Source organism: Cynoglossus semilaevis, chromosome 1 (genome assembly GCF_000523025.1).
Source record: "Cynoglossus semilaevis isolate Cse_v1.0 chromosome 1, Cse_v1.0, whole genome shotgun sequence".
Lineage (NCBI taxonomy): Eukaryota > Metazoa > Chordata > Actinopteri > Pleuronectiformes > Cynoglossidae > Cynoglossus > Cynoglossus semilaevis.
Genome location: NC_024307.1, coordinates 3,451,150 through 3,476,084, shown reverse-complemented (window position 1 = coordinate 3,476,084; position 24,935 = coordinate 3,451,150). Strand labels below are relative to the sequence as shown.

The 24,935-nt window shown below is 40.4% G+C and overlaps 1 protein-coding gene across 3 annotated transcripts; it reads left to right on the top strand.

Moving 5' to 3' along the window:
* Positions 1-2,872: 2,872 nt before the first annotated feature.
* cep170ba (centrosomal protein 170Ba) lies at positions 2,873-24,935 on the top strand. Of its 3 annotated transcripts, none has more exons than XM_008324004.3 (19): positions 2,873-3,072; positions 5,315-5,452; positions 8,369-8,458; positions 9,352-9,430; positions 9,996-10,054; positions 10,802-10,961; positions 13,111-13,239; positions 14,333-14,833; positions 15,073-15,944; positions 16,091-16,210; positions 16,644-16,779; positions 17,482-19,095; positions 20,197-20,443; positions 20,846-21,005; positions 21,465-21,593; positions 21,669-21,757; positions 22,596-22,689; positions 22,772-22,823; positions 23,257-24,935. In XM_008324004.3, the coding sequence occupies exons 2-19, from the start codon at positions 5,348-5,350 to the stop codon at positions 23,487-23,489; spliced, it is 4,869 nt and encodes a 1,622-aa protein (XP_008322226.1). In that variant the 5' UTR covers positions 2,873-3,072; positions 5,315-5,347; the 3' UTR covers positions 23,490-24,935. The 3 variants fall into 3 exon arrangements, with proteins under 3 accessions (XP_008322226.1, XP_008322143.1, XP_008322300.1); XM_008323921.3 differs by having other exon boundaries at positions 16,091-16,249; XM_008324078.3 differs by lacking the exon at positions 16,091-16,210 and having other exon boundaries at positions 2,874-3,072.

Sequence of the window (24,935 nt, the reverse complement as noted above, 5' to 3'; positions counted from 1 at the left end):
TCTTTTTTTCTTCTTTTTCTTCTTCTACCTTCCCCTTCCATTTTCTTGAAGACTGAGGACACCAGCTTTAGTAAACAAATAATATAAACTTTGTACACTGTTTATACTTGTCTTGTTCAAATTGATAAAATAAAAGGTCTTAACATCAGCCTTGGGAACTCTTCTTTTATCGCCATTTCTAAAAAGACAGCCTTGGGCCACAGATAATTTGACATTAACTGTGAGTACGACCTGTAAAAATACTTCAATACCAGATGTTTCTGGAAATACCATAGCACTTTTTTTTTCTTTTTCAGGAAAGCCCTAAACAGAGTTTTGCTCTTTGAAGGTCTTAATGTGTCCATAATGTGGATCATTTGCTGAAAAATTTTTCTCAATTTTACACTTTTTTGAAGACAAAACATTTGCAAAAATTCTCTTTAAGTACAAATATGATGTCATCACTTTCTCAGTTTTTACATTGTGACGTATTAGCATCATGGTTAAGGAAGCTAGCTTGTGGAGCATTTGTGTGAACTAAGATAAATGTAAAAGTCATGCATAAAGGCTAAAATGCTTTTACATTTTTCTATTATAATATAAGTATGGATATAATTTGGTAAAACTTTGGCAGGCCGGATTAAAACGGGCTGCATCTGGCCCCCCGGGCCTTAGTTTGCTCCTGCCTGGTCTAGAAGGTTGCAGGTTTGAATCCACCAGATACATTGAGCATGGCATCGTCCCCACACACTGCTGCCTGGGCGCTCAGCTTGAGCTGCCCCCTGCTGACTAAGGTGATGAGTTAAAGACTGAGGTCACGTTGTGTTGTGTGCAGTGTCACAACACACACGACAATAAATCACTTTATGATTTTTTAATTATTCAAAATAGTCCTTTATGCAAGAAAATGATAATTTTGAATGCATTTATTGTTTGTTTTTTTCATATATGATTAATTTGTTGCATATAAGTTATAAGATTTTTTTTTATCTACAGATAAAAAAACCCACATTGTTCTAAAGTGTGTGAGGCGTCTTCCAGCCTTGGCTGAGTGCTGGTCGTCTTGGCCCCGTGTTCTGCCTCTGCCGGACAGCTCAGGTCCACGTCTGGGGCCCTGCAGCTGGTCTGAGACAGGGAGCGATGCCTCCCGCGGGCCCTCGGGCAGATGGTTCAGTCTCTGGAGCAGATGTTGACAGCCAGTGTTCACAGTGTGTCTCTGGGCAAGCGGTAATGTAGAGAGCCACACAGTGGGAGGGGCGTTGGCACTGTGTTGTGTTCAGCTGACGAGCGTCGCTCACCTGACTCCAGCTTCACTGCCCGTGACACGGCCTACGTGGCTGAGCTGGAGCTACAGCTCCTGCTCTTTGAATGGGATTTTTTTTCTACAGGATAGGCCAAAAATATAACAAAGTTTACAAAGTTTATTTATTTCTAAAAACCAAGGTTTAAGGGATTTACTATTTATAATTATTTAATATTTAATTTATTATATATAATTATATTGTTTAAAGTGAAACAGCCATATTTTTTTAGATTCAGGACTTATATGATGTCAGCAGGGGCGTGCAGTCAGAGTGGCAGATGGGTGCAGCCAAGAAAAGAACAAGGCACAGCCTTACTCTTTATGTAAAGTCAGTACTAAATAAGGTTTTTTTTAAAGCACAAAGCCATAAATCCTAACATGGATCCATTATGTCATGCACCTTCTTTTAAATTTTTAAATATTTGTTACAAGTTTTAAGAGGAAGAAAGAAGAAATCTCATATTACCAACTGTAAGTACAGCTGTAAGACGAGCCTTCAATTTACTTGAGGTGAGTCCAGTTGCCTACTTTTTTAAACTGCTTTTGAGCAAAAGGCTGTAAAACTTTGCTAATAATAATACTTACTATATACATGATTTATTTTTCATGTTGATCGTGAAAAATAAATAAATAAATCTATATATATATGTACTGTATATACCAACGCCAAAAAACAAAGCAGTGTAGGACACAGATGCCCACATTGTTGCGTTGGAAAGGCACACTGAATAATTAGGACAAGAGCGCCCTCCAGTGTTCCATGTGTGAGTGAACATGTATAGCTGAAAGGTTACATGCGGGATAACAAAGCTGTTAAAATAATGTAAAAAAAGAAGAAAAAAAAGAAAGCGTGCACATATATAAATGCCATAAATTTAACATATGCACTCACCGGTTTCTGCGTATATAATCGCCTAGATACTAAAGTATTTGACTGAAATGGGAATACTCCTGTAAAAAAACAACTTTGAACCAGTTTCTATTTCTTGACATACGTGAAAACAAATATTTAACCAAATGACAAACTAGTATAATTATTTTTTCCCTTGCCTTTTAGCAGGATTTTCCACAGTGACGACCGCAACGTGAAAATCAGGAAAAACAAAATTCAGTGACACGGAGGGAGATTGTATCAAAACAGATGTTTCACTACGAGTTAGAATCCAGAGACCCAATGGATGAAACGACAAAAACGTTGTTATAATAATGGATGTAAAGACAAATTGTGAGATTTATTTATTGATTTATGTTACCATTTCTAACTCATTTTAATTGTATTCATTACTATATGATAGATATGTGTCGTTGCGTTTTTTAGCTCATCGAAAAAGCATAAACAAGATTTAAATCCACTAGTTATTTGATGAAAAGAATCCCACAGTATTTTAGAATGTAGAATACTTCAGCATCAACGACTCGATGTACTGTTTATATAAATCTCTCTTTTATATAGTAAAATATAGTTCCGTATTTTTATTGTATAATATAGATTTCTGGTAGCCGCTTATGATTGTTTTGGTAAAATGAGTCAGAGTGAGAGCTCTTCGTCTCGATTTACTCTCTGCAAGAGCCTGTTCATGCGTACCCCTGAGTGTACGTCACAGAGTGGGAGGAGCCAGCAGCAGCAGAGTTTCACTCAGGTTACTGTCATTTCGAACAGAAGCAGAGGGTGTGACCGACATTTACCTGCCCAATCTTACCTGTCTGACCCTCATCCTGGCTCATCTTGCCGGTCGTCCGGACGTTAAACACTGGCTTCATTCAAGAGCAAAGCGGAGAAGGCGTTAAAGGTAACGACTCTGTTTTCACCATGTCACCGAGATAGAAGCTGGTGTTTAGGTCTAGAAACGGGGACACAGACACGTTAGCTTAACAACAATGTCGCTGTCACCGCCACACTCCATGTACGTCGTTAGCACAGACTCCAACAGACACTATACATTGGCGCCACGTTAAACAGAAATTACTGTTCATTTCGACATTTATTTCGTTGCTGTCAGTGTTTAGTCAGCCAGTGTTTATCATGTCAGTGGTTAGTAAGCCATGGTTACAGGAATTTTAACACGCCGAGCCCTGGAATTTTTGGTTAACTACAGTGAAACCCGCCACTGCGGAGCAGCAGGTGAATAAAACGAACACTGATTAACTACAAAAAAAGGCTTATTAGCAACTGACGTTTCCTGTGCATTACTGGGTTAAATTAACAGTCATTACTTTATGTATTATTGTTGTGCAGGTCCATTTTAGTCGTATATGTCCATATAAACCAACTATTATATTTATTGTATGCCTCACGCACCCTAAAGAACGCACACAGATGCGTGTATATTATACTATATCATATTTGATTGTTATATTATTGTATTATTTATTTGATATGTTAGGGGTTGTCAAACGATTAAATAGTTTAATCGGATTAATCCTAGAGCAGCTGTGGATTAATCACGATGAGTGATGGTTTCACCAAAAACGTGTTTCACACTTGTTTTTATTTGTGACCAAATGATTGATTTAGTAATGTGAGAAAATGTTGAAAGATTTAGGCTATGTTGACATTGGGATTCATAATATATTGAGAGTGTCTCTCAGAACTTTAGTGAAGCCAATCTGCAGTTCATATTCTTCTATATTTATAATGTATATGTACTCTGTTCTGCTACCGTTCAACTTGCACTACTTACTTTTTTTTTTACAGTTTACACTACAAGGCTTGTTTTTCTGTATGTATTGTTGTGTATAAATAGTTCCTTTTTTCTTTTTTCTTATGTTCTGGGAGCACCTTCAATTTCCCCTGTGTTACAATGACAATACAGGCTATTCTATTCTATTCTATTCTATTCTATTCTATTCTAAGCCCTTGACCTCATCAAAACTGATCAGTCTCCAATCCAAGTACAGTCACAGTCCATTTGTCAATATTATCAGTCAGCTTTTCAGTCATGGACTCACTTACTGTCCTGATCTCAGTGAGCTGAGCTGACACAAGCCAGGTGTCTCACATAATGCTCTTCAAGAGGGCATTTTAAGCCTCAGGTGCTTGGTAAAAAAAAAGTTTAAAATATAATCTTATCACCAGTTGCTTGTCTTGGTGTTTTTTTAAGTCAATATATGTGTTTATTAAAAGTAATTCACCCCAGGACTGTTACATGGTACAATGCAGTCTGATGGTTTTTTTTAAGACATTTTTTTAAGTGACATGTGGGGGCCTTGAACAGGTCTTAAGACAAAGTGACATGTGGGGGCCTTGAACAGGTTTTTCCAAACATGTTCCAAGAGGAGATAGACCTGATAATGGAAAAATACCCCTGGGCTAACTGCTGCACCTATGATACTTAAGAATATAATTAAGATCCATACAGGTGCACTGCACTCTAACACATGTATTTGCATTTCAGTCCAATAACACAAAATATTATTTGTAAGACATTGTATAAAAACGTGTATAAAAAGGTTGGAATTATGTCCCGAGAATAAGCAAGACAGTCCAAAAAAAAAAAGAAAACAAAAAAAAAGGGTCAATTTTACTAGTTACACTTTTGCACTAGTTACAAGAAGTTTTTGAATTTCAAGTTACAAGAAATTAGAAAATAATGTAACAACATTTTATAGAATTGTCTTGAAAACGATGTTTCGTGTTGATATTCTCTTGTATTACGAGACCTGAAGTCATTTGTTGAACAGGTCTAACGGTGATGACATGATGACTTCCCATCTGTGATCTCCTGGTTGAACCAAGAACAAAAGTTCAGGCTTTACTTTGATCTGTGAACCTCTCATGACTCTGTGTAAAAGAAACAAAACAAAACACTGTGTCAGTGGAGTCTAAGAACATTCCAGAAAGCAAAGAATCTTATGACACACAGCGTCGTTCAAAAATGTCATTCAGTTTTTTTAACGTGCCCATTCAGTGCTAACTTTTCACATGTATGTCACAAAGTAAAAATTTTTTTTTTTAAATGATATCTTTTTCACAGGATGCAAAGAACGTCACAAGGTAAAACGATTTTTTTTAATCTGATATCTTTTTCACAGGATGCAAAGAAGGTCCTGACTCGTGGCTCCAACATGAGTGTGACGTCATGGTTCCTGGTCAGCAGCTCTGGCACCCGCCACAGGTTGCCCCGGGAGATGATCTTTGTGGGTCGTGATGACTGCGAACTAATGCTGCAGGTACGCGCTAATGAGGGAGTGTGTGAGGAAGCTGTCTCCAGATAATGTTGTTCTACTGGTGTACATAAAATACTGCACATCCTCACATGTTCCACCAATGTTGTACTTGGATTTCAACATCAAACCTTTAATGCCACAGAAGGTTTGGATCAGGATCCATTTGCACAGTGAGGTGAACTGGTACAATACTGATTAGGATAATGGGTCCCGGTCCACTATCTAATATGGAGCAGCAGGTCCAGATCTGATCCCAGGCAGGATTATGTGTTCTCTGAACAAGTGTACAGTAAATCTGAGCTCCACTCTGAAAGCTGCTTCATGACGGGGTCCAAACCAGGTCTTTCTGAATGAAACTGCTTCATAAAAAGTTCTTAGTTGGACTCAGGCTGGATAAGCTGCCTGATTAGATAATAAGGCTGTGGTCTGAGCCTCGTTCTTCATGTTCAGTTGTTGCCTAACTGTCCTGGTGTTTACAGTAAGGAGACTCAACTCCTGACTCACGTTGCAGTTCCATTATGAAACCTGCTGTACTGATTTTGATAGCTGTTCATCTCACTTGTTAAAGAGTTGATACATGAAGCATGTTACAGTAGAAGTAGTTGTTGTTGAACTGCAGTACTACGCAAACGTTATAGGTATTGTTGTATTATATTACTAAATATATATTATATTACTCATCATTAGCTTACTTGACAACAGCTGACATAAATCGACCAATACCATCATGGTCAATGGAGGTCTCCACGGTGGTTTTCAAAGTAGGGGCTGTGGCAGGAAGAAATTCAAAAAAGAAGCTAATAATTGTTTATTCTATATTTTTTTAAATAATTTGTCCTAAACACACAGACTGCCACAATTCTCAAGATCCCTGTGGTACATGAACACACCTTGTGTGACAGCACTTCAGCATGACAATGACATAATCTGTTTGCGCCTGTTATCCTGCTGCTCTGTTGCTCAAACTAGCATGTAGCTACCTAGCACAAAATGCACTGCTGAAAACTCTTACTTTTGTTAATAGTTTTATTACGATAAACAAATTTAATAATCATTAAATAGTGTATAAAAGTAAGAAAATGTGGTTGCAAAAGGGGGTTCTGGGCCAGAATGTTGTTTGGGGGCCAAGGAACAACGTTTTATAGTGAAGTTGCTCGTATTTCTGTTAATAATCTGTGGCTGTTCTAGTTCAGCCCCTGTCATTGGACGTTAACCCATTTAAACAGTTGAGGTTTGATCTGTTTAACTGTGTGTGAAACACACTGACTGATTTGTGACAGAACCAGCTCAAGGACACTTTTCCACACTGCATGTGTGTAACCAGGTGACAGTGTCTTCACACAGAGTTGCCCCAGACAGCAGCAACGTCAAAGTCGATGTTAGCCTGTGATGTTTCCTCCATGTGTCGTCTCCGACAGCAGAGCCGTTTCTTTGTGGTAAAATTGCCTCTCTGTATTTAGACCAGTGACAGAGGAATGTTGCCACAGAAACACTTGTTTACATTTTCATGACTCAGTTAGTGATGTTCAGAAAGTCTCTGCCAACCGCAGCGGTCTCCTCGATTGAAAAGTTGTCCTCATTTAGGTGTCGCCACATTCAGGAGAAAACCTCGGCTCAAAGTTTGAAACGACGCAGAGCTGATTCCCATCAGGCCTGTTTCCTGACTTGGCCCTCAGTCAGATTCTACTCTGAGTGGCCTTCAGCCGTTGAATCTTCAGATTTATACCTCTGCTCATGGCTCTGATTATTTTCATGGTTTCTGATTATTGAAACCAAAGTTAGAAGTCCGTAACGAGAGAAGGCAGTTTGGCATGAAAAGCCGAGGTTGTGTGGGAGTCAGTCGTATCAAATGGCATAGCTAAAGGCCTCAAATTAAGTGTTTGGGTTTTCCATGACAACTTTAGTTTTACACTGGCTCTGTTTCCATAACTAATAATCTCTCTGTCCTTGTTGTATCTGGAGCTCCATGGTGTTTTCTTGTTGATTCCCACAGTGTAACATAACAAATGCACAGGTTTTCAAGTGGCAGAATGTCAATCAGTTTAATTTGATAGATTTACTCTTTTCACCTAAAACGATTTTCACGTTCTGTCCAGGTTCATTGATTAAACACTGACAGTATACACATCTACAGGAAGAACATTGATTACATTGAACACTGACAGTATACACATCTACAGGACAAACCCCAGGGTCGACCACAGTGGTTGTGTTCACGATGTACGACTGTGGTCACAGGGCGGCCCAGATCATCTAATGAGCAGAGCAGGGCGTCGTTGTGAAGACTCACTTCACGCACAGTTGACGAAAGCATTTTTGAAATGTTTTTTTTTAATTATTCTGACTAATCACCTGAGCTGTAGAAAACCCAAGCTGAAAGGGAAATAAGTTTTACTTTTTAATATAATTTATCACCAAACTCTTGTGTTGTGTTTCTTCTGTAGCCTTAGTAACTGATCTCAGTTTATCGGTTTTGTGTTTAGGTATCAATTTTATTGACCAGAGTACGAACTTAAAACACTTCTGCCAAAGCTACTTTTATAGCTTTTTTTGAATTTTTCCCCTGTACACTGTAAATGTGCTTTAATTTGTGGATTTTTTTGTAATTTGCAATTTTATTTTTCTCAGTTCACTCACTCAGAAATAGACATGAATGTGTGATCACATACATGTCACATAGGAACCAGTTATTGTGGCCCTTATTGTGCATCACATGGTGATGCAACATGTTGATTAAATCACTGTGTAATGTGTGGTGCTTAAAGAATGCAAAGACTTTTCTTTTGCACAAAAGTAGTCGTAAATGTTTTAAAATTAAATTTCCAACCCTTGTTTTTATGGCAAATGGGAGTCCAGCGCCACCTTGAGTAAATAACTAACCTTTCACTTCTAATGTCTGTTGCTTTTCTTATGTGGCAGAGTCGGAGCGTGGACAAACAGCATGCTGTGATCAACTACGACCAAAAATCAGACGAGCACATGGTGAAGGACCTGGGCAGTTTGAACGGGGTGAGCAAAAATTATAAATTAAAAAAAAAAAAAAACACTCTTTACTCTGTTTCAGACAGGTTACACAGCGGTGATCACTGTACTGGATTTTCCTGTCCAGTCAGGATCCTTTTTTTTGTGTCTCCCCCACATTCCTCCACACTCCCTCCTTTCACCCCTCTGTGTTGCCACCTCATTGCACATTATGCCAGTAAAGCCCAGAGTGGAGCGGTGGGAGAAACTGTTCATTGTTCTCAAACACTGTTGCTTTTGGCATCGGTTACTGCAGCCAAACTAATCAGAGCAGAACAGAGCAAAGACCTGTAGCTGGAGTCCAACATGACTGCGGTTTTCTCCTCTAATTATCTGCTCTCTGCCAAGACAGGAAGGGTCTGTTCTTTCGTTCTCTGCTCTACAAATGTGTGACATTACCTCCATTTACAGTTGGTAGACGTCACAAAAAAGTTTGATAATTCATTCAATTCTCTATTTAACCAACAAAAGGACAAAGAGCAGGATTTGGCACATTGACTTCTGTGGGGTTTATTTGGCCTTCCTGCAGTCCACATTTGTCTCCCAGCGTCTGGTGCATCACAGACATGAAGGAAGAACCAGGACTTTGTCCTCTTGAGCTGCCCAAGTACAAAATCATATCATATGATATGAGATATAATGTGGTGCGGTACCGCACGCATTGTATCATATTAAATTGTATTGAATCGTATCATAATGTACTGTACATTGATGTATCGCGTTTTATCGTATCACATTGTATTGTTTTATATTGTATATAAATGTATCATATGTGCTATATACGCATTTTTTCTGTCTCTGTTAGTTTTCACTTTAGCTTAACTGATCAACGGAAGACTCTTTTAGGCATTAACATCCTTTTTTTTTTTGTTTTTTTGCAGACGTTTGTCAATGATCTGAGAATCCCCGACCAGACGTACATCACCCTGAAGCTCTCAGATGTGGTCCGCTTCGGTTATGATATCCTTTTCTTTATTTCTCACTCACACTTTAGTCACATGACCGCCATTACTCCAGTGTGATTTATGTCACGTACAGTAGTGAGTGCAGCTTTCAGCTCAGGCTGAAATGAAGCAGTGCTCACTTATTGTTCAACTCGGTCATTTTTAGCCTCATTTTCCTGCACTGCTGTTTCTCGTTGGCATGTTAATCCTCCTAGGGGCTTCAGTGGGGGTTTAGGATTATAGCCTGTTGTGGACAGATTATCACCTTCGACCTTTGAATCCCAGAGGTAAAATGAAAAACGCAGTTTAGAAAAGAAAAAAACAGGAGTTGAAACTTCTCAGCAGTTTGGTTTTCATTTTGTTTGTGAACATACACACACAGATGCACACAGATACACACGTACAGACGTACTTGTTGTTTAGGCGTGTGATGCTGTTTAAATCAAGGCATAGTCACTGAAGATAAGAGCCTGTTGAACTCAACTCACTTTTAGTTCCGAAAATCAACATTTTTCTCATCAAGTAAAGATAAAGTTAAAAGATGTACATCAGTAAATTACGAGCTTTAACTCCGTTGGCACATGCTCATGTTTACACCCTGGAGAGGAGTCAACACAAGGTCCCAGAGGAGGCTCTTAAAGTAAGTCAAATATATAGATATATATTTTAAATACAGTACGCAATAACAGCTGTGTCTCTTTAGGTTTGTCAAGGAATTACGTTTATACTTGTTAATAAATTATGTTTATTAGGGGTGTAGGAAAATATCAATACACTCAAATATCACAATATTTTGTTTCATGATACTGTATGATATTCTATTCTATTTTTTTTTAATTTGCAGTTAACATGCAAATATTCACGGCATTATTAGATATTGCGTTACATTTAAACCATTTCGCATGTTTGTTTTTTCACACTCACATCCACTAGGGGGCGCTCTAGGCTTGTTTACTAGTGTCTGCTACTCCTGTGCCACTGAATATTTACATGTTGGTTATTTTCACACTGACAGCTGCTAGAGGGCACTCGTGTACTCCGGAGTGACTTATAGTCCTGAATATACGGTAATAAAAATATCGGTACAGTGCTGTGAAATATCAATACGATATTGTGAAAAGAAATATCGCTATATCAATATATCAGTGTATTGATATTTTCTTACACCCCTAATGTGTATCAACTATGTAGTTAATTAGCTTAACAAATTAATCGACGTTTCATTCCTGACGTTTGTTTCTCACAGATTAAATATGAAAAGTTCAAGCTTGACTCCCGTGTCGTTGCCACTCTGTGGGATTGTGCTTTGGGTCATAGGTCGGACATCTGTACCAATTGTTTTCATAAATTATCTCACATCCTGCTTCCCTTTTGTCTCTGTCTGCAGCATGAGAAGTACACCAGCCAATTACAGCTCGGTGTCAAAACCCAGGAGCCAAAGACCAGAGAAAAACAGGAGCAGCTGCAGAGTTCAGAGAAAAGCAAAGACTCCCTGTCCAGCATCAAACTGCAGGACAGGTCTGAGCGAAAAGCCCACTCACTGACGGGTAAACAGCTCCACCTAACCTGCCCACGTACTGTACTGAGTCATAGCAGGATTATAGACAACAGGAGTATGAGAGGAAACCATTTGACTCGGGTGAATTTGAATATTCTGTTCACAGAGGAGGAAAGAGGAAAAAGAGGTCTTTGCTGGTCTGATGTGAGTTTGGCTGAATGTCATTTGATAGTCGGACCTCAGCTGGTTCCATGAAGACCTTCCCTTCATTGAGTTTAGGTTTGTGTGTAAACTATGAGCCTTTAGGCCAGATTGAGTAAGAAAAGGTCTCGACTTCTCAAACTTGATATACAAGCTGCTAAACAAGCCGAGAGTTCAGATGATTCGGCCAAACGTTCTTATCTCTGTCAGCCTCGTCTGTTTACTGACGAGGGCTGGTGTGTGTGAGTTGCTGATTCAGCGTGAGTGTCTAGACAAAGTAGAAACATTTGTTAGAAAGAATGTGTTAATGGATGATTTAAAAAGTTGTTGTCTTTTACACTGTCCAAGGTCTCTCTGTGAAGCTGCTGGATTTGCTGCTGCTTACAGTATTTTTCCATTTACTCTCACTCTGCTCCTGCACTGAGCTGCATGGAGTGAATCCTGTTTTACACTTTGCCCAGAACAGTCAGAGAATTGTCAGTTTGAGAGGAGAACTGTGTCAATGGAGCCCATTCACTGCTCCAGCTGTTGTTGATTTAGCAATTTTAATGCTTTCTCGTCTGAAATTGCCTGTGGACTCAGAGAAGAAACTTTGAACTGATGCCTGAAGTTGACCTCGGTTCATATCAGTCATAGACATAGACACTACAGTGAGCATGCAGTGGGACTAGAACAATTAGTCTGAGCCTACTTGAACAAAAACTGTTGAAATGTCACTTTAACGTTTACACCTGGCATTAGAAAGAAGTGAAAACACTTTTTTTTAAAACGAAATTTACTGTTTCAGTAGAATGTCCTCCTAAAAAAAACTCCACCTTTTACATGTGTGTGTTCACAGTGTGTGTGGGTGTGTGTGTGTGTAACATGTGTTCACAGTGTGTGTGTGTGTGTGTGTGTGTGTGTCCAATCCTTTGTGCTTTTGTTTTTTTTCCCTGCAGCTGAACAGGATATGGATTACATCCAATCAGACAGCTGAGCTCACCAGCCTCAGTCAGTTCTTGCTCTAACAGGATCTAGTGCTAGTCAGTATTTAACCAATGGCCAGGAAATAACCGGATTCATTTACCCGTTACAAAACAAATAAATCAGCAGAATTTGCAGATTTTTAAATAAATATATATATAAATATGTTTTGCTAAACAGTCGAGATCTTTCACATCGTAATTTTGAGGCCATTTAAGTTGTAACAAGTTGTGTTTTTTAACCTGGGGGTCGTGACCCCATTAGGGGTCGCCTGGAATGTCTAGTAATTGAGAAAAATATTTTTTCAACTAATTATTATTCTTTTTAAAATTATAATAAAAATATCAATATCATCAATATGTTTTCGTCAGCCACACTTCAGGCAGTTGATTGGTTCGGGACAGGAACTGTCCACATGCCCTTCAGTCTGTCTGGTTCTCTGCCTGTGTGGACCACTTATTGTTTGTGTCCAAGGCAACAGCGGTGGAGTGTTACTGGTCGTCAGGATTGTGAAGCCTCCATATTAAACTCCACAGGGCTTGTGTAACCCAGACGTCAGCCTGACCAACCGCAGCTCTAGATGAACTGATACAGGACGAATAGACAGGTTGATATCGGGGGGGGGGGGCCGGTTTTGTTTCAACCCCGTTTCACTGGAGGAAACAAGCTCTCATGTAGTGGTTGAACCTCTGCATGTAGTATTACAGTACTGTATATACCAGAGTCAACAGTAGAGGGCAGTATTTACTGCACTGGTACTCACTTTTGAAAAGCAGTGTTGATTTTTTATTTATTTTTAATCCTGATTTATTTCAGTTGAAGTAAGAATTATCTTGTGTGAATGCTGACCAGGAGGATTATAATCTGGTTCTTTGTGTGGTTGACAGTATCACAGTCTGTGCATCACTAATCTCTAATGTGTGGGGATACGTTTGCATGTGATATATTTATGAGCAAGGCTGCAGAAATGAATTAATTCCCCATATTTGTCCCTCCACCCACTGAATGCTTTGTCACTGCCGTTGTTCTGACAGCATCAACAGATTCTCCAATATCCAAGCCCACTCCTCTCTACGGCCAGCCTTCGTGGTGGGGGGAGGACGAGGATTCAGCCAGCACGAACCACAGCGGCCTTGGAAAATCAGCACATCAGGAATCTCCAGGTGAGAAAACCCAGATCTGTCTGATCTTCTCACAGTAGTCACTTATCTCCTAATATTGTTTTATACAAAGTTATTTCAGATAATCTCACACATTTTAATGTAGGTGTGTGTATTAGCAAGAATCTGGCGATATGACATGTATCACAATACAGAGACAATGATGCGATATATTGCGATACTATAGGCACGACAATTTATTCAGTTTTTATTATTATTATTTAAATCTAGGAAAACTGTCAGCATGGTAAACACATGATGATGTTACATGCAGAACATCAGGTTACTAAAATCAGAACAGAGAGATCTACATTTGTAATCGCTAGAGAAATAAAAACAAATATTGGCATGTTAACTGTTAATAAAAAATAATCGATCAAGAGAGTGAGAGAGTGATGGTGTGAAAATTAAGACAGGGTTCTGGCTGCCAGTTGTGAAGCGTTAGCCAGGCTGTGCCAGGGCAGTAGCTGTCTGCCTCATGATAGATTACGATCCTCTAATCTCCACTGCGTGTGTGGGTGTGTGTGTGTGTGTGTAATCTCCACTGCGTGTGTGGGTGTGCGTGTGTGTGTGTTGGCCTCAGATGTCATGGTTGAAAGTGATTATTTCTGCTTATTTACCCACCGCTCTGAGCTCTTAATGCCAAACTCAAATGTCACCAACACAACACACCTGTCTTTTGATTTTTTTTTTATTCTAACAACTGTAACATTTTGGACAATGTTTGTAGTTTTTCAGAGATCCAAATGGAAGCTGTAACAATATGAACATTGATAGTATTTTAATTATATTTTACAAATATAGTTATTGTTGTGTATTTTATTGTTTGTTTTTTTTAACTAAAATTCCAGATAAAAATTTGTTTTTATCATACTATTTTTGGTCATTTGATATTTACTTCTGCTATTTCAACATGTAAGACTGAACTGTCTACGAGTTCAATTTCAATTATCAGTCACACAGTAGCTCTGTGATAGGGGCTATGGGAGAAGTCGATTTAAAACGTAATAATTCAGTAACTTCCCTTATTGTTTTGGTTTATTCAAATTAATTTATTCATACAACAACTTCTAACTGTTTTTGCTTTTGGTCACAGAATACAGTCATGAGACTTCCAAATACGAGGTCAGCGGCTCCCTGTCCGACAGTCAAGCCAAGTCCATCTTCTCGTACCGCCGGGAGCCCAGTTACTTTGAGATTCCAACGAAGGAGTTTCAGCATCGATCTCCCAAGAAGACAGAATCACAATCTCAAGTCCACGAGGTTCCAACAAAGGACACCTCGGATGTCACCGAGTGTGTCCCCTCCACCCCGACGCCTCCGGTGGTCCAGAGTCACGCCTCCTTCACCATCGAGTTTGATGAATGCACACCAGGGAAAATGAAAATCAAGGACCACGTCACTAAGTTTTCCTTCCGCCAGCAGCGAAAGCCGCCCCCAACCGAGGTCGCCACCACACCCACAGAAGTGATGTCAGTGCAAAGCAAAGTTGCTGATTGGCTGGTCCAGAGCAATGCCAGTATGATGAGGAGAAGGTCACAGTCTGAAGACGTGTACAGCACCATGAGTGACCCGTCCGGTTTAAAGACCAGCAGGGGTGAGTTTTTACACACTAACGCTCTACCCTGTCGCTGCTGTCAACTTCCTTCTCTGTTGAAGTTGGTTTCATTTTGGACATAGCTACACTGCTGTCCATAATCCTGTCTCAGTTCATTCATATTTCACAGATCGTACATTGACAAGAAAAATTCTTAAACAGTGGCAGCGACCTGCTGCAGCTGCTACTGCCGTTAGTCTTTTGAACTGAAATTAAACATGTTCTTCTTTCATTATCAGCAAATGAAGAATGTACCCACAAGGACTCGGTTGATTCATCAATCAACGGGAATGTTTACCATCAATCTGAACTTCAGGTATCTCCACAACAGCTGAGAAACCTTACTTCACAACGGCTGACCTCTCTGATCTCCAAAGAGCCTTCACCTGACCCTCCCGAAGAGGCACAAGGTCTGTCCACCGTTGACAAGGTGGAGCCCAACAAGGCCTTTGTCATTGAATTCTTTGAAGACAATCCCAGAAAGAAACACACTCAGACTTTGAACAGTACCACCACCACACCTGAGTCTTCAGCCCTCAACGCTCAGCTGGAGAAGACAAAGAGAAGTCCGACCTCCGCCGTTCCCCCTACGCAAAAATACACCATTCCCCTGAAGGGCGAGAGTGCGTCCCCTGGTCCTCAAAGAGCTGGCTCGTTACGTAGGGAGAAGACGCAGGAACATATCAACACAAGCTTTTCCTCTCGCTCTTCAGCCTCTGTAAAGCCCTTTGGGAGTGTGGGTCGAAGATCCAAGTTTACCCAGGAATATGCAGCAGAGTTTCTCAAACAGAAATGGGAAACCTCTTCAGCCAGCCTGGAGAAGAAAACAAACTTGTCTACTACAGTAAAATCGGAGGTTGTGTTGGAATGCCAGTCCAGTCCACCTCCACCTTCTGTCCCTTACCAGCCCTTGACTTCTTCTCCAGTTCACAAACCCATCCCCTTCAAGGCTCCTGTGATGCCCCTGGTTTCTCATGACCCTGAAGTGCAGAGCCCTGTCCCCAGCTCCAGGTGTGAGGAGGAGGACAGTCTGAGTGATGCTGGAACTTACACTATTGAAGCAGATGTTCAAGATAAAGAGCTGGAGGAGGCGAGGTTCAAGATTGACCAGGTACGTGGTCCTCGAGGTGGATCCCTCAGGGGTATTTCAGAGTCCCATGGAGAAAGTTCCTCTCAGTCAGAGCAAAGTGAACATCGTCTTCTCCACCTTGTCCATTCAAACCATTGTCTGCCTGCCATGCTCTTTTTCCCTGACAGGTCTTTGGTGTTTTTGAACGCCTTGGGCGATCTGACCAGACTGAAGCAGAAACCTCATCAGCATTTAGACCTGTTATTGTTCAGGGCAGAGGTCAGCCTAGGCAGAGTAACAGTGGTCAGGTGAGGCCAGCTGCAGAGCAGGGACAGTCTGTGGTGGAGGTAAAGCCTACTGCTCAGGATGGGGTCAATAAACAGACATAACAGTAAATCACATTAACACAAAAATCAACAAGCTGTAACAGGCTTTTATCAGGAAATCATTAATATGAAAACTGACAAATCAGCTCACACCACTGCCGTGATTTGTTTTCTTCTCTTTCGTGTGGTTTCCTAGTCTTTCCTGACAACTTACAGGTGCTGTTTTTTTCTCTTTTACCATTACCATTGTGGAAACACCATGTTTTGTGAGGAGTTCCATTAACAACTTGTGTGCTGTTGTTTTTCATATTAACACCCTTGACTACTCAGGATGATATCCAGTTTTCTTTAACACGTTTCATCTTCACTGTTTAAAGTCTATTAATAACGGGGAATGTTTTTGTTTTCCAAACAGCTGGAATCAGATGCAGTTTTACAGGGCGCCCCCAAGTGGATGTCTTGCTGGGCCAGCTTAGCAGATGGCCTCACAGAAGGTAGTTCCTTGTCTGGTACCTTTGACATGTCAGCCCAGATGGACCTTTCAGGAGCAGGTGAGCCTTGAATTACTGGAGCATTTTAGTATTTCAACTTTTTTTTTTCTTAATTCGTTGTTAACCAAAGTAACTTGGATCAACTCCTCCTTTGTGATTTTTTTAATAATACGTTGTTAACCAAAGTAACTTGGATCAACTCCTCCTTTGTGACAAAGAACAAGTGAAGAAAACAGCAAGACAGTTTTTTAAAATATACATAAAATTGAACTAAAATCACATAAATCTTAGGCTCCAAGAAATATAAATTATTAATAAACAAAAACTGGGGGTTAAGTATTACAGCAGCATGATTAAATATTTTAATTCAAATGCAACATGATCTTAGTTTCAAAACATATTAAACATATATTGAGAAATCAAAGATCTAAAAATTGAAATTATTAATAAACAAAACCTAGTTGTTAAGTATTACAGAAGTTATAAAACATATTGAGAAATCAAAGATCTAAAAATTTACATTTGAAAACATGATGTACTTCATATTATATGAAACACATTTCATGTGCAGTTGAAATCTTTTTTTAGTTTTTAGATCTGCTGAACATTAGAGACAGAGTTTATCATTTAAACAGGGTAAGCAATGGAGATAGGAATAAAAATAATAATAAAAAAACTACAAAACAACAAACCTTTCTAAACCTGAATACCTCACTGTGTCAAACGAATGATTAATATAAAATTAAATCTGACTCGTTTCAGCACGGGCCACAGTTACCCACAAGGCCTCACTCAGCGGAAAAAACGACAGTGCGGACTCAAGGGTGAGACGCATCCTCCCCCAGGTACCAGTGGTGGACAAGAGTGACATCACAGCTCCCAGTATTCATGTGCAGTGTGACCCACATTCAACGTTTAACGTAGAGAGGAAAAGCTCTGTGACAGGTCCATCTCCGGACGGCGTCCACCGGCTGTCAGTGCAGGACGACGTAGAGCCTGACAGCTTGAGTGACGCTAGCAAATCTGATGATGGCTCTATCATTGAGCAGCGGAGTAAGGCAGTGACTGCTACGAAAGATGATAACCACAGACTTTCAGCCAAATCAACATCGTTCTACATCGAGTCCGACAAGTCGCAGTCTAAGACTGAAAGCGGAGTTTTAAAATCCAGTTCTCGTAGAGATGAGAAAAACGCTAGTAAGACTTTCTCAACAGCCACTCTGACCAAACTGAAAGGTAACGAAGACTCTGGAAAAATAAAACCCAGTGCTTCTGCTCCTGTCCTGGGTGATAGAACCAAGAACCCAGAGTACAAAGAGGCTGCAGTCCCGTTAATCAGACAGGAGAGCTTCACCACGGAGCGACCCAGCAACCCCAGGTTGCCCAATATCTCCAGCCAGCCTGCTGAGAAGGACCCAGAAGTAGAACTATTCCAGAAATCTTCAAGTCAAGACACTCACTCCTACCTTAAGGAGACCGAGGATGTTTTGGCGGTTCTGGAGGCCAAAATCCAAGCGGGTCAATCAGGAACCAGTCCGTCTCCAGTGATGGACTCTCCCTCTGCGGAGTCCGATGTGGATACGTCCAGCACAGTCAGCCAACGTAGCAATAAAGTCAAGCCAAACATCTTGACAAAAAGACCCTCTGTCGGTGGGCTCCGCAGGGAAAGGTCTTCAGCCAGTATAACAAGTCAGGACTCAAACCCTCATTCCACGTTTTTGGAAAGGCCCCGTTCTCAGGGCGCCGACAGCACCAATAAGACTGATACTGTCAGGAGGCCAGTTGGACTAAAACGCAGTGTTGGGAAGTGCGGTTCCACAGATCTGAGCGATGACCCTCACGGTTTACTCTACTCTGATCAGGAGTCCAACACCTACCAAACCCACAAGAGATACACAGTGCCTCTTCAGAAGGAGGACGGCCGGCCCTCCAGAGTGTCCCAGGCTCTGAACCGTGCCAACAGCTTGTCAGCTCCACGACCCACCAGGGCGTCCATGCTGCGTCGTGCTCGCCTGGGAGAAGCTTCAGACAACGAGGGCACCGAGACTGACAGGCTGTCCCAGGACGTGGCCGGGGTCTCGGCTAAGCAGCCCCAGGAACCTAAGAAGCTGTCCAGGCTGGATTTGCTGGCAATGCCTCGTAAGAGGACAAGTTCATTCAACACACCCAGTGACACTGAGTCCTATTCAGCCCCACTGGGGGCAGGCAAGAGCACCGGATTCTCCAACCGCAGCACAGAGTCGGGTGGCAGCTCCAATAGAAAAGCCTCCGTCGCTGGTCCCAAAACTGGAGAGAGGCCACAGAAGGCAGCGCTGAACAAGACACCTGTGACTCGGGGACGATCAAGCAGCGCAAAATACACCAGCAGCACAGCAAGTGAGTAAAACACTGCTCCCTACAGGTCATGCCTGATTTGTGAGATAGTAAACTCAAATCCTATTTTAAGCTGCGTTGGTTTTAAATCGTCTTAAGTCATTTTTAACTCAGTCTCAGTTTGTGTTGTAGACAATAAGGGCCTCAGGTTGGAGTAAGCGGTTTGCAGGCTCGCCTTACAGCAAGACGATCAGCAGTTTTGCTGGTTCAGTCCTTGCTTTTTTTTTTAACGATTACTTTCAAAGCCTAAAACTTGAATTTCTTCATTTAAATTTAAGACTTTATTTGTCATTAAAATGTTTAAATTCTCTTCGTTCAAAGTCTTAAAAATGCTAAGACATAATGAGGATTTTACATGTTTTATTCTAACAAAGTTGCCTTTCTGATAAGGATTTTGAACGACAGTGGGGATTGGCTCCCGGCCTCCGCATCATCATAAAAGGATTAGGCTGTAGATATTGAATGGATGTTGACTTTAATTTTGAAATATTATGAAAAAAGACGTTTCTCTTTGTTTTTTTGCTTGCTGATTAATGGTAGAGGTGAATTACCATATTTTAGTTTGTAGATGGAAGAGATCATTTGAACCAAGGACAAAGTCAAAAACCATAGTTAAGTTGTTTAAAACCTTTTTCAAAGTCAGAGCCAGCGTGAAAGCCTGGAACCTAAATATACCTGAGTGACATTTGGTGAAAACCTGAACTGATTCTTGACTAACGATGATGATACTCACACTCACAAAACAAAAATGTTCTCATGAACACGTCCTCAGTGTTCTCATTGGCTTCACTGTACATATGATTCAATTTGACCTTATTTGGTACAGCGTTGCCTTGAGGATACTGTGGATGTGCTTTTTTTTTAATCTTGTTTTTACTCTGTGGTACTGACATCTGATTGGTTGGTTCTCATCCTCTCTACAATAAATGTCAAAATACTGGCTTTAGATAGAGGTGGGCTTCTAGAGCAAATTATCTGTCCTTTTCTGGGAGAAATTTTGTGGATGACACCTGGTGTTAGTCCTACCTGGTTTCTTTGATGCTATTCTCCTGTCCTCTGTTTTCTTCTCTCTTCTTCCATCTCAAATCAATTCATAACACCAAGGCTCCAGGAGGCGGCAGAAAGGCTCTGACTATATCTCTACCTCAGACGAAGAGTACGACTCAAACCAGACCACTGCTAAACCCAAACGCTCCCAACCTTCCCCAGCTTCCCACAGCTCACGTAACCCGGCTCGAGCCCAGCCGGTGGTCGTCCTGCATCCAAAACCCCGCGGCAGAGACTCTGAGGACGAGAGCCACGGGAAGGGCGCCTTCCCTAACTGGTCTAGTCACAGTGCTGAGATTGCACGGTAGGAGTATGTTTGAAAAAAAAAAAATAGACAATATTTTTAAGACATCGTATATGTACATACTGTATTTATTAATATATGTAGAAATATGTTTGTATATATATTTATATATGCGTATATATCTGCATATATTTTTGTGCATATACTGTATTTGCACAAATATGTACATATATTTATATACACTCACATGTGTGTGTGTGTATATGTGTATATATATGTATGTGTATATGTATATGTATATATGTATGTATATGTGTATATATGTGTATGTGTATATGTGTGTGTATATATATATATTTATTTATATACATATATAAATATATATATGTATGTATATGTATATATATAATATCCAAATAATCTTTGTCATTCACATTTGTCATTAATTTGTTCTTTTTTTAGGTTAAGTCAAGACCTTGCTAAAGATTTGGCTATTCTGGCCAGAGAGATCCATGACGTGGCTGGTGATGGAGGTGATGGAGGTGATGGAGGTGATGGTGGTCCACAGATCCCCGCAGCAGAAAACCCTGCTTTAGACTCCACACTGACGTCTCATGAACAGGTGTGTCTATAACAGAGGCATCACGTCTTTCACTGAGTCACAGACACAAACTGTAGTTTCTTTTTGTTATAACATGATAAACACTTTTTGTCTGTTGTTTTTCAAGCCTTTTTTTTTTCGATAATTTTCCTGGGGCCAACAGCGCCCCCTGGGATTCTTAGATGGTTGGGTAGCTGTCAAAAGCACAGTATTGTAACAGATTTTTAACTAAATAGGTTTATATTTCTAATGTTTTTTTTATAATCTTTATTAATTACACCAGTTCAGAAACCTAAGAGTCAGTCTGCAGTGACTAACGTTGGTCAAAAATAACAAAGCTGAACATTTTAGGTCAATATATTGAAGTTTATATCAAGAGTCAAGAATGTCATACATTTTTCTATGTAGTTCAGCTGCACCGGTCAATCTTATTTAATTTGTTTTATTTTAGTTTCCTTTTTTTATTTTTTTTTATCCCAGTCTGTGCAGCGTAGTCCAGAATTGGTTTTAGATCACCAAAGAGTTCTGGCAAATCCCACAAGAGAACCTGAGCAGGGCTCACGTGAGCAGGAACAGAACCGCAAACAGCAAGTTCAGAGCAGTGACGAGGTTTGACACACTTTACTTTAATAACAAAGGTGGTTAAATCTCCGTGGGCTCAATCAGTCATGTTGAACTCTGCAGGTCGCTGTGGACGATGTGATGCTGAACCCAGTGACCCAGATCATCACAGTCATCAGAGAAAACACGGAACAACTTTCTGACAAAATAAAGTAAGACTAAAATGTGTATATATTGGGGTTGTCGGTGATAATATCGGGCCGACCGATGATATATTTTCCACTAGCTGTAAGAATCGTTATCGGTTTTTCCTCCGACAATGAAAACTCGATTATGCAATGTGTGAGTTTCGCCAACTGATGTGTGCTAGTAGTAGTTTAATGCCCCGGAGACAGACCAATCAGATGCCTCAGTGCTCTGAAGAACTTTTATTGAAACACAAATGCAGTAACTCGTTCTAAACTCCTTTATTGCTTTCGACCCAACTTCTCCAAAAACACCTTTTCCTCCTCTCACTCTCTCGCACGCTCTCCACACTCTCTCTTCCTCATACACACACCCTCTCTCACCTCACCTCCTCACTCCCACTCCCGTAACTGTTAACTCCTTCATAACACATGAACACAGAACATTATGAACGGTAAACAAGCCTCTAGTCACTAGGTGGCAGCACTGTAGCTCATTTTATTAATCTTAATAATCAGGTGATTGTATACAGAATGCTGGTGCCAGGAACTCCTACAGTGGTTTTTACAGACAAATAAGTAAATATTACCAGGGGCTCAATTGTATTTTAATTCTGTCCCTTAATCGAAAATTAATTGTTTGGACAATATTGAAATATTGCATATCGGCAAAAAGTTAATATCAGACATCCCTAGTGTATAGATGTATATATGTGTGTGTAAATATGTATGTTTATGTCAGTAATAACATAACAATACAATAAAACACCTAAAGTTTAACTCTGCTCACAGTTTGACTCGATAATTTTAACCTCTGCACTCGTCACATCCAGGGTTCTGTTCCAGAACATGTTGTCACATCCAGGGTTCTGTTCCAGAACAGGGAGGATATCTGGGAACAAATGGAGGCAAATATTCATTTGGACACCGACGTCCCTGCTGTCAAGACGTCCAACAAGGTCAGTAAAGACGTTTGAACAGTTTTTTGTTAAATTCACATTTTATTCAAATTAATTTTACTATTGTTTTTTTTTATTTCAGGAAATCATTACCATCCTGAAAGAACTAAGGAGAGTTCAGCGCCAACTAGAGGGTAAGGGGAAATGGAAATGGAAAATCTCTTTGCTGCTTCTGGTTTAAAGTCCTTTTGGAGGAGATTCAACAGGATGTTGAAAATGTATTCTTCAGATATTTTACTGTATATTATAAATATATTACAGTTAATGCAGATGTGTTATGATGTAAACTTTCTACCTCCTGAACAGCCGTGTGGTGACTTCAGTTATGACTCATCATTTCCTGTAAAATTACATGTGAAATACATATAGTGGAGCTTATGTGTCATCAGCGGCGCTTCCACAAATGTGTTACTGGAAATTATTTTTACTTCTCTATTCTGATGCTTTGGTCATTTTCAGTTAACACCTTTTGTTTGGCTGTCAAAAGTAATAAGAAGCTTTGGCACCTGATGTGTCTGAACATTTCTGATAAATACGTTTTTTTGTCTTGTCATTTTCCGTTTTCAGTCATAAATACAGTGGTGGAACCAAGTTGTCAGTTTGAAACATCCAAGGCCTCGGCTCCTTTCATCTCCTCCTCCGCCTCCTCGTCTGGAGTCCGCCCCTCCAGACCTCCTCCTTCTCAGGACTGGAGGACGGTTCACCCGGGGTCAAAACCAGGGGCTGGCTTGAGGCTCGGCGACGGTGCGAGGAGAGCGGCGGCGGCGCCCGATGATCTCAGAAAGGCACGGTTGGTCTGAGGTCTGATCCAGAACTTCTGCTGCACACACGTGTTCAAACTATGGCACCACAGAATGTAACCAGAGGAGAAGTGAGAGCAGATCGACTGAACCACCTGCACCCTCACACAGACCCAGACGCACGCACTTGTTCTATTCCTGCACTACAAACACAAACTGTGACGCACGGTGACGCCTGTGCTGTTGTTGCTTTTTTTGGGGGGGCCCAGTGTTGAAGTGACAATTTGAGGAAGTTCTAAATGGTTCCCTTTGATAAGCTACAAAACAAAATACACGGTCGTCTGTTAGCGAATATTTAAAATATCAACTGAAATGACACCAATAATTTCACAGATCTGCGGACTGTAGTGTGAGTCCATCCTTCTTCACCAGTGTGTATTTTGTTCACTCACTGACCGCGTCCAATCGAATGACCTTGTACTTGTTGCCAAGTTAAAGGTGAAAAACTGTGAGGAATGTGTTTCTAAATCAAAAGTCACGGCCGAGTCCACAAACCGACCGACACAAATGGATCACGCCATCAAACACGGCGAGCCCACTTTGGACCATCTCTGCTGCTTCTGTGAAGTGTCTTCATCTATCAGGTACAACTGGGAACTTCTTCCTTTGAGCTTCGTTCCGTCTTGTCTTTCCAGTCTGAAGAGCTTATTAAAAACATCCAGGTCCGACAGCCATACATTTGTAAATTTTGAAGTTTCTTCTCCGTGTGTATTTTCCAATCGCAAAAACAAAGACAAAACACAGGGTTTTCAGTGAAACCAACAAACTGACAAAATACTTAAAAAAAATAGAAAAAGTCTGGGATATTTTTGGTCTTCTCCCAGAGGGAACAGTTCCATATTTCTGTACATAGTTTTAAATGTTAATGAAAAGAAAAATAAATCATTAGTTTTTTGGGTTGTTTTTTTTTTGCCATTTTGTAAATGCAGTTCTAAAGCTACCTACAGTATGTGTTCTACAAATTACCTCTCACTCTCGTGTTTTTTGCACCGCTCTAGTAAAGCAACACCCATCGGCCTGACTCGCTGCCAAGATTATAATCCCTCCCTCTGCTCTGATAGATTGTAATCTTTTCCGATGAGTCGGAGGACAATGAAAATGAGGAAGTAAAAGTGATTTATTTCCCTCTTCTTTCAGTCCAGAGTGTCTGTGATTGTTTTTGGAAAGTTCCTAAAAGTGCCACAGAACTGTGTGTATGGATCAGGTTTCACACGAACCTCAGGGGGTTGTTTACGAGCACATTTGAAACTGAATGTTTTTCTTGATCACTGTACTGCTAGTCCTTGTTTTGTCTGTTGAGCTAAAGTTCATCTTAAATCTCTTCTTCTCTGCTGAATGGTTTGCCTGTAATCGTATTTTGCTGATATTTATGTTTGATTATTTATATAATTTGTTTAGATGGTGATTGTTTTTTTTTTTATTTTCTAATAAATTTCATAAGCAACA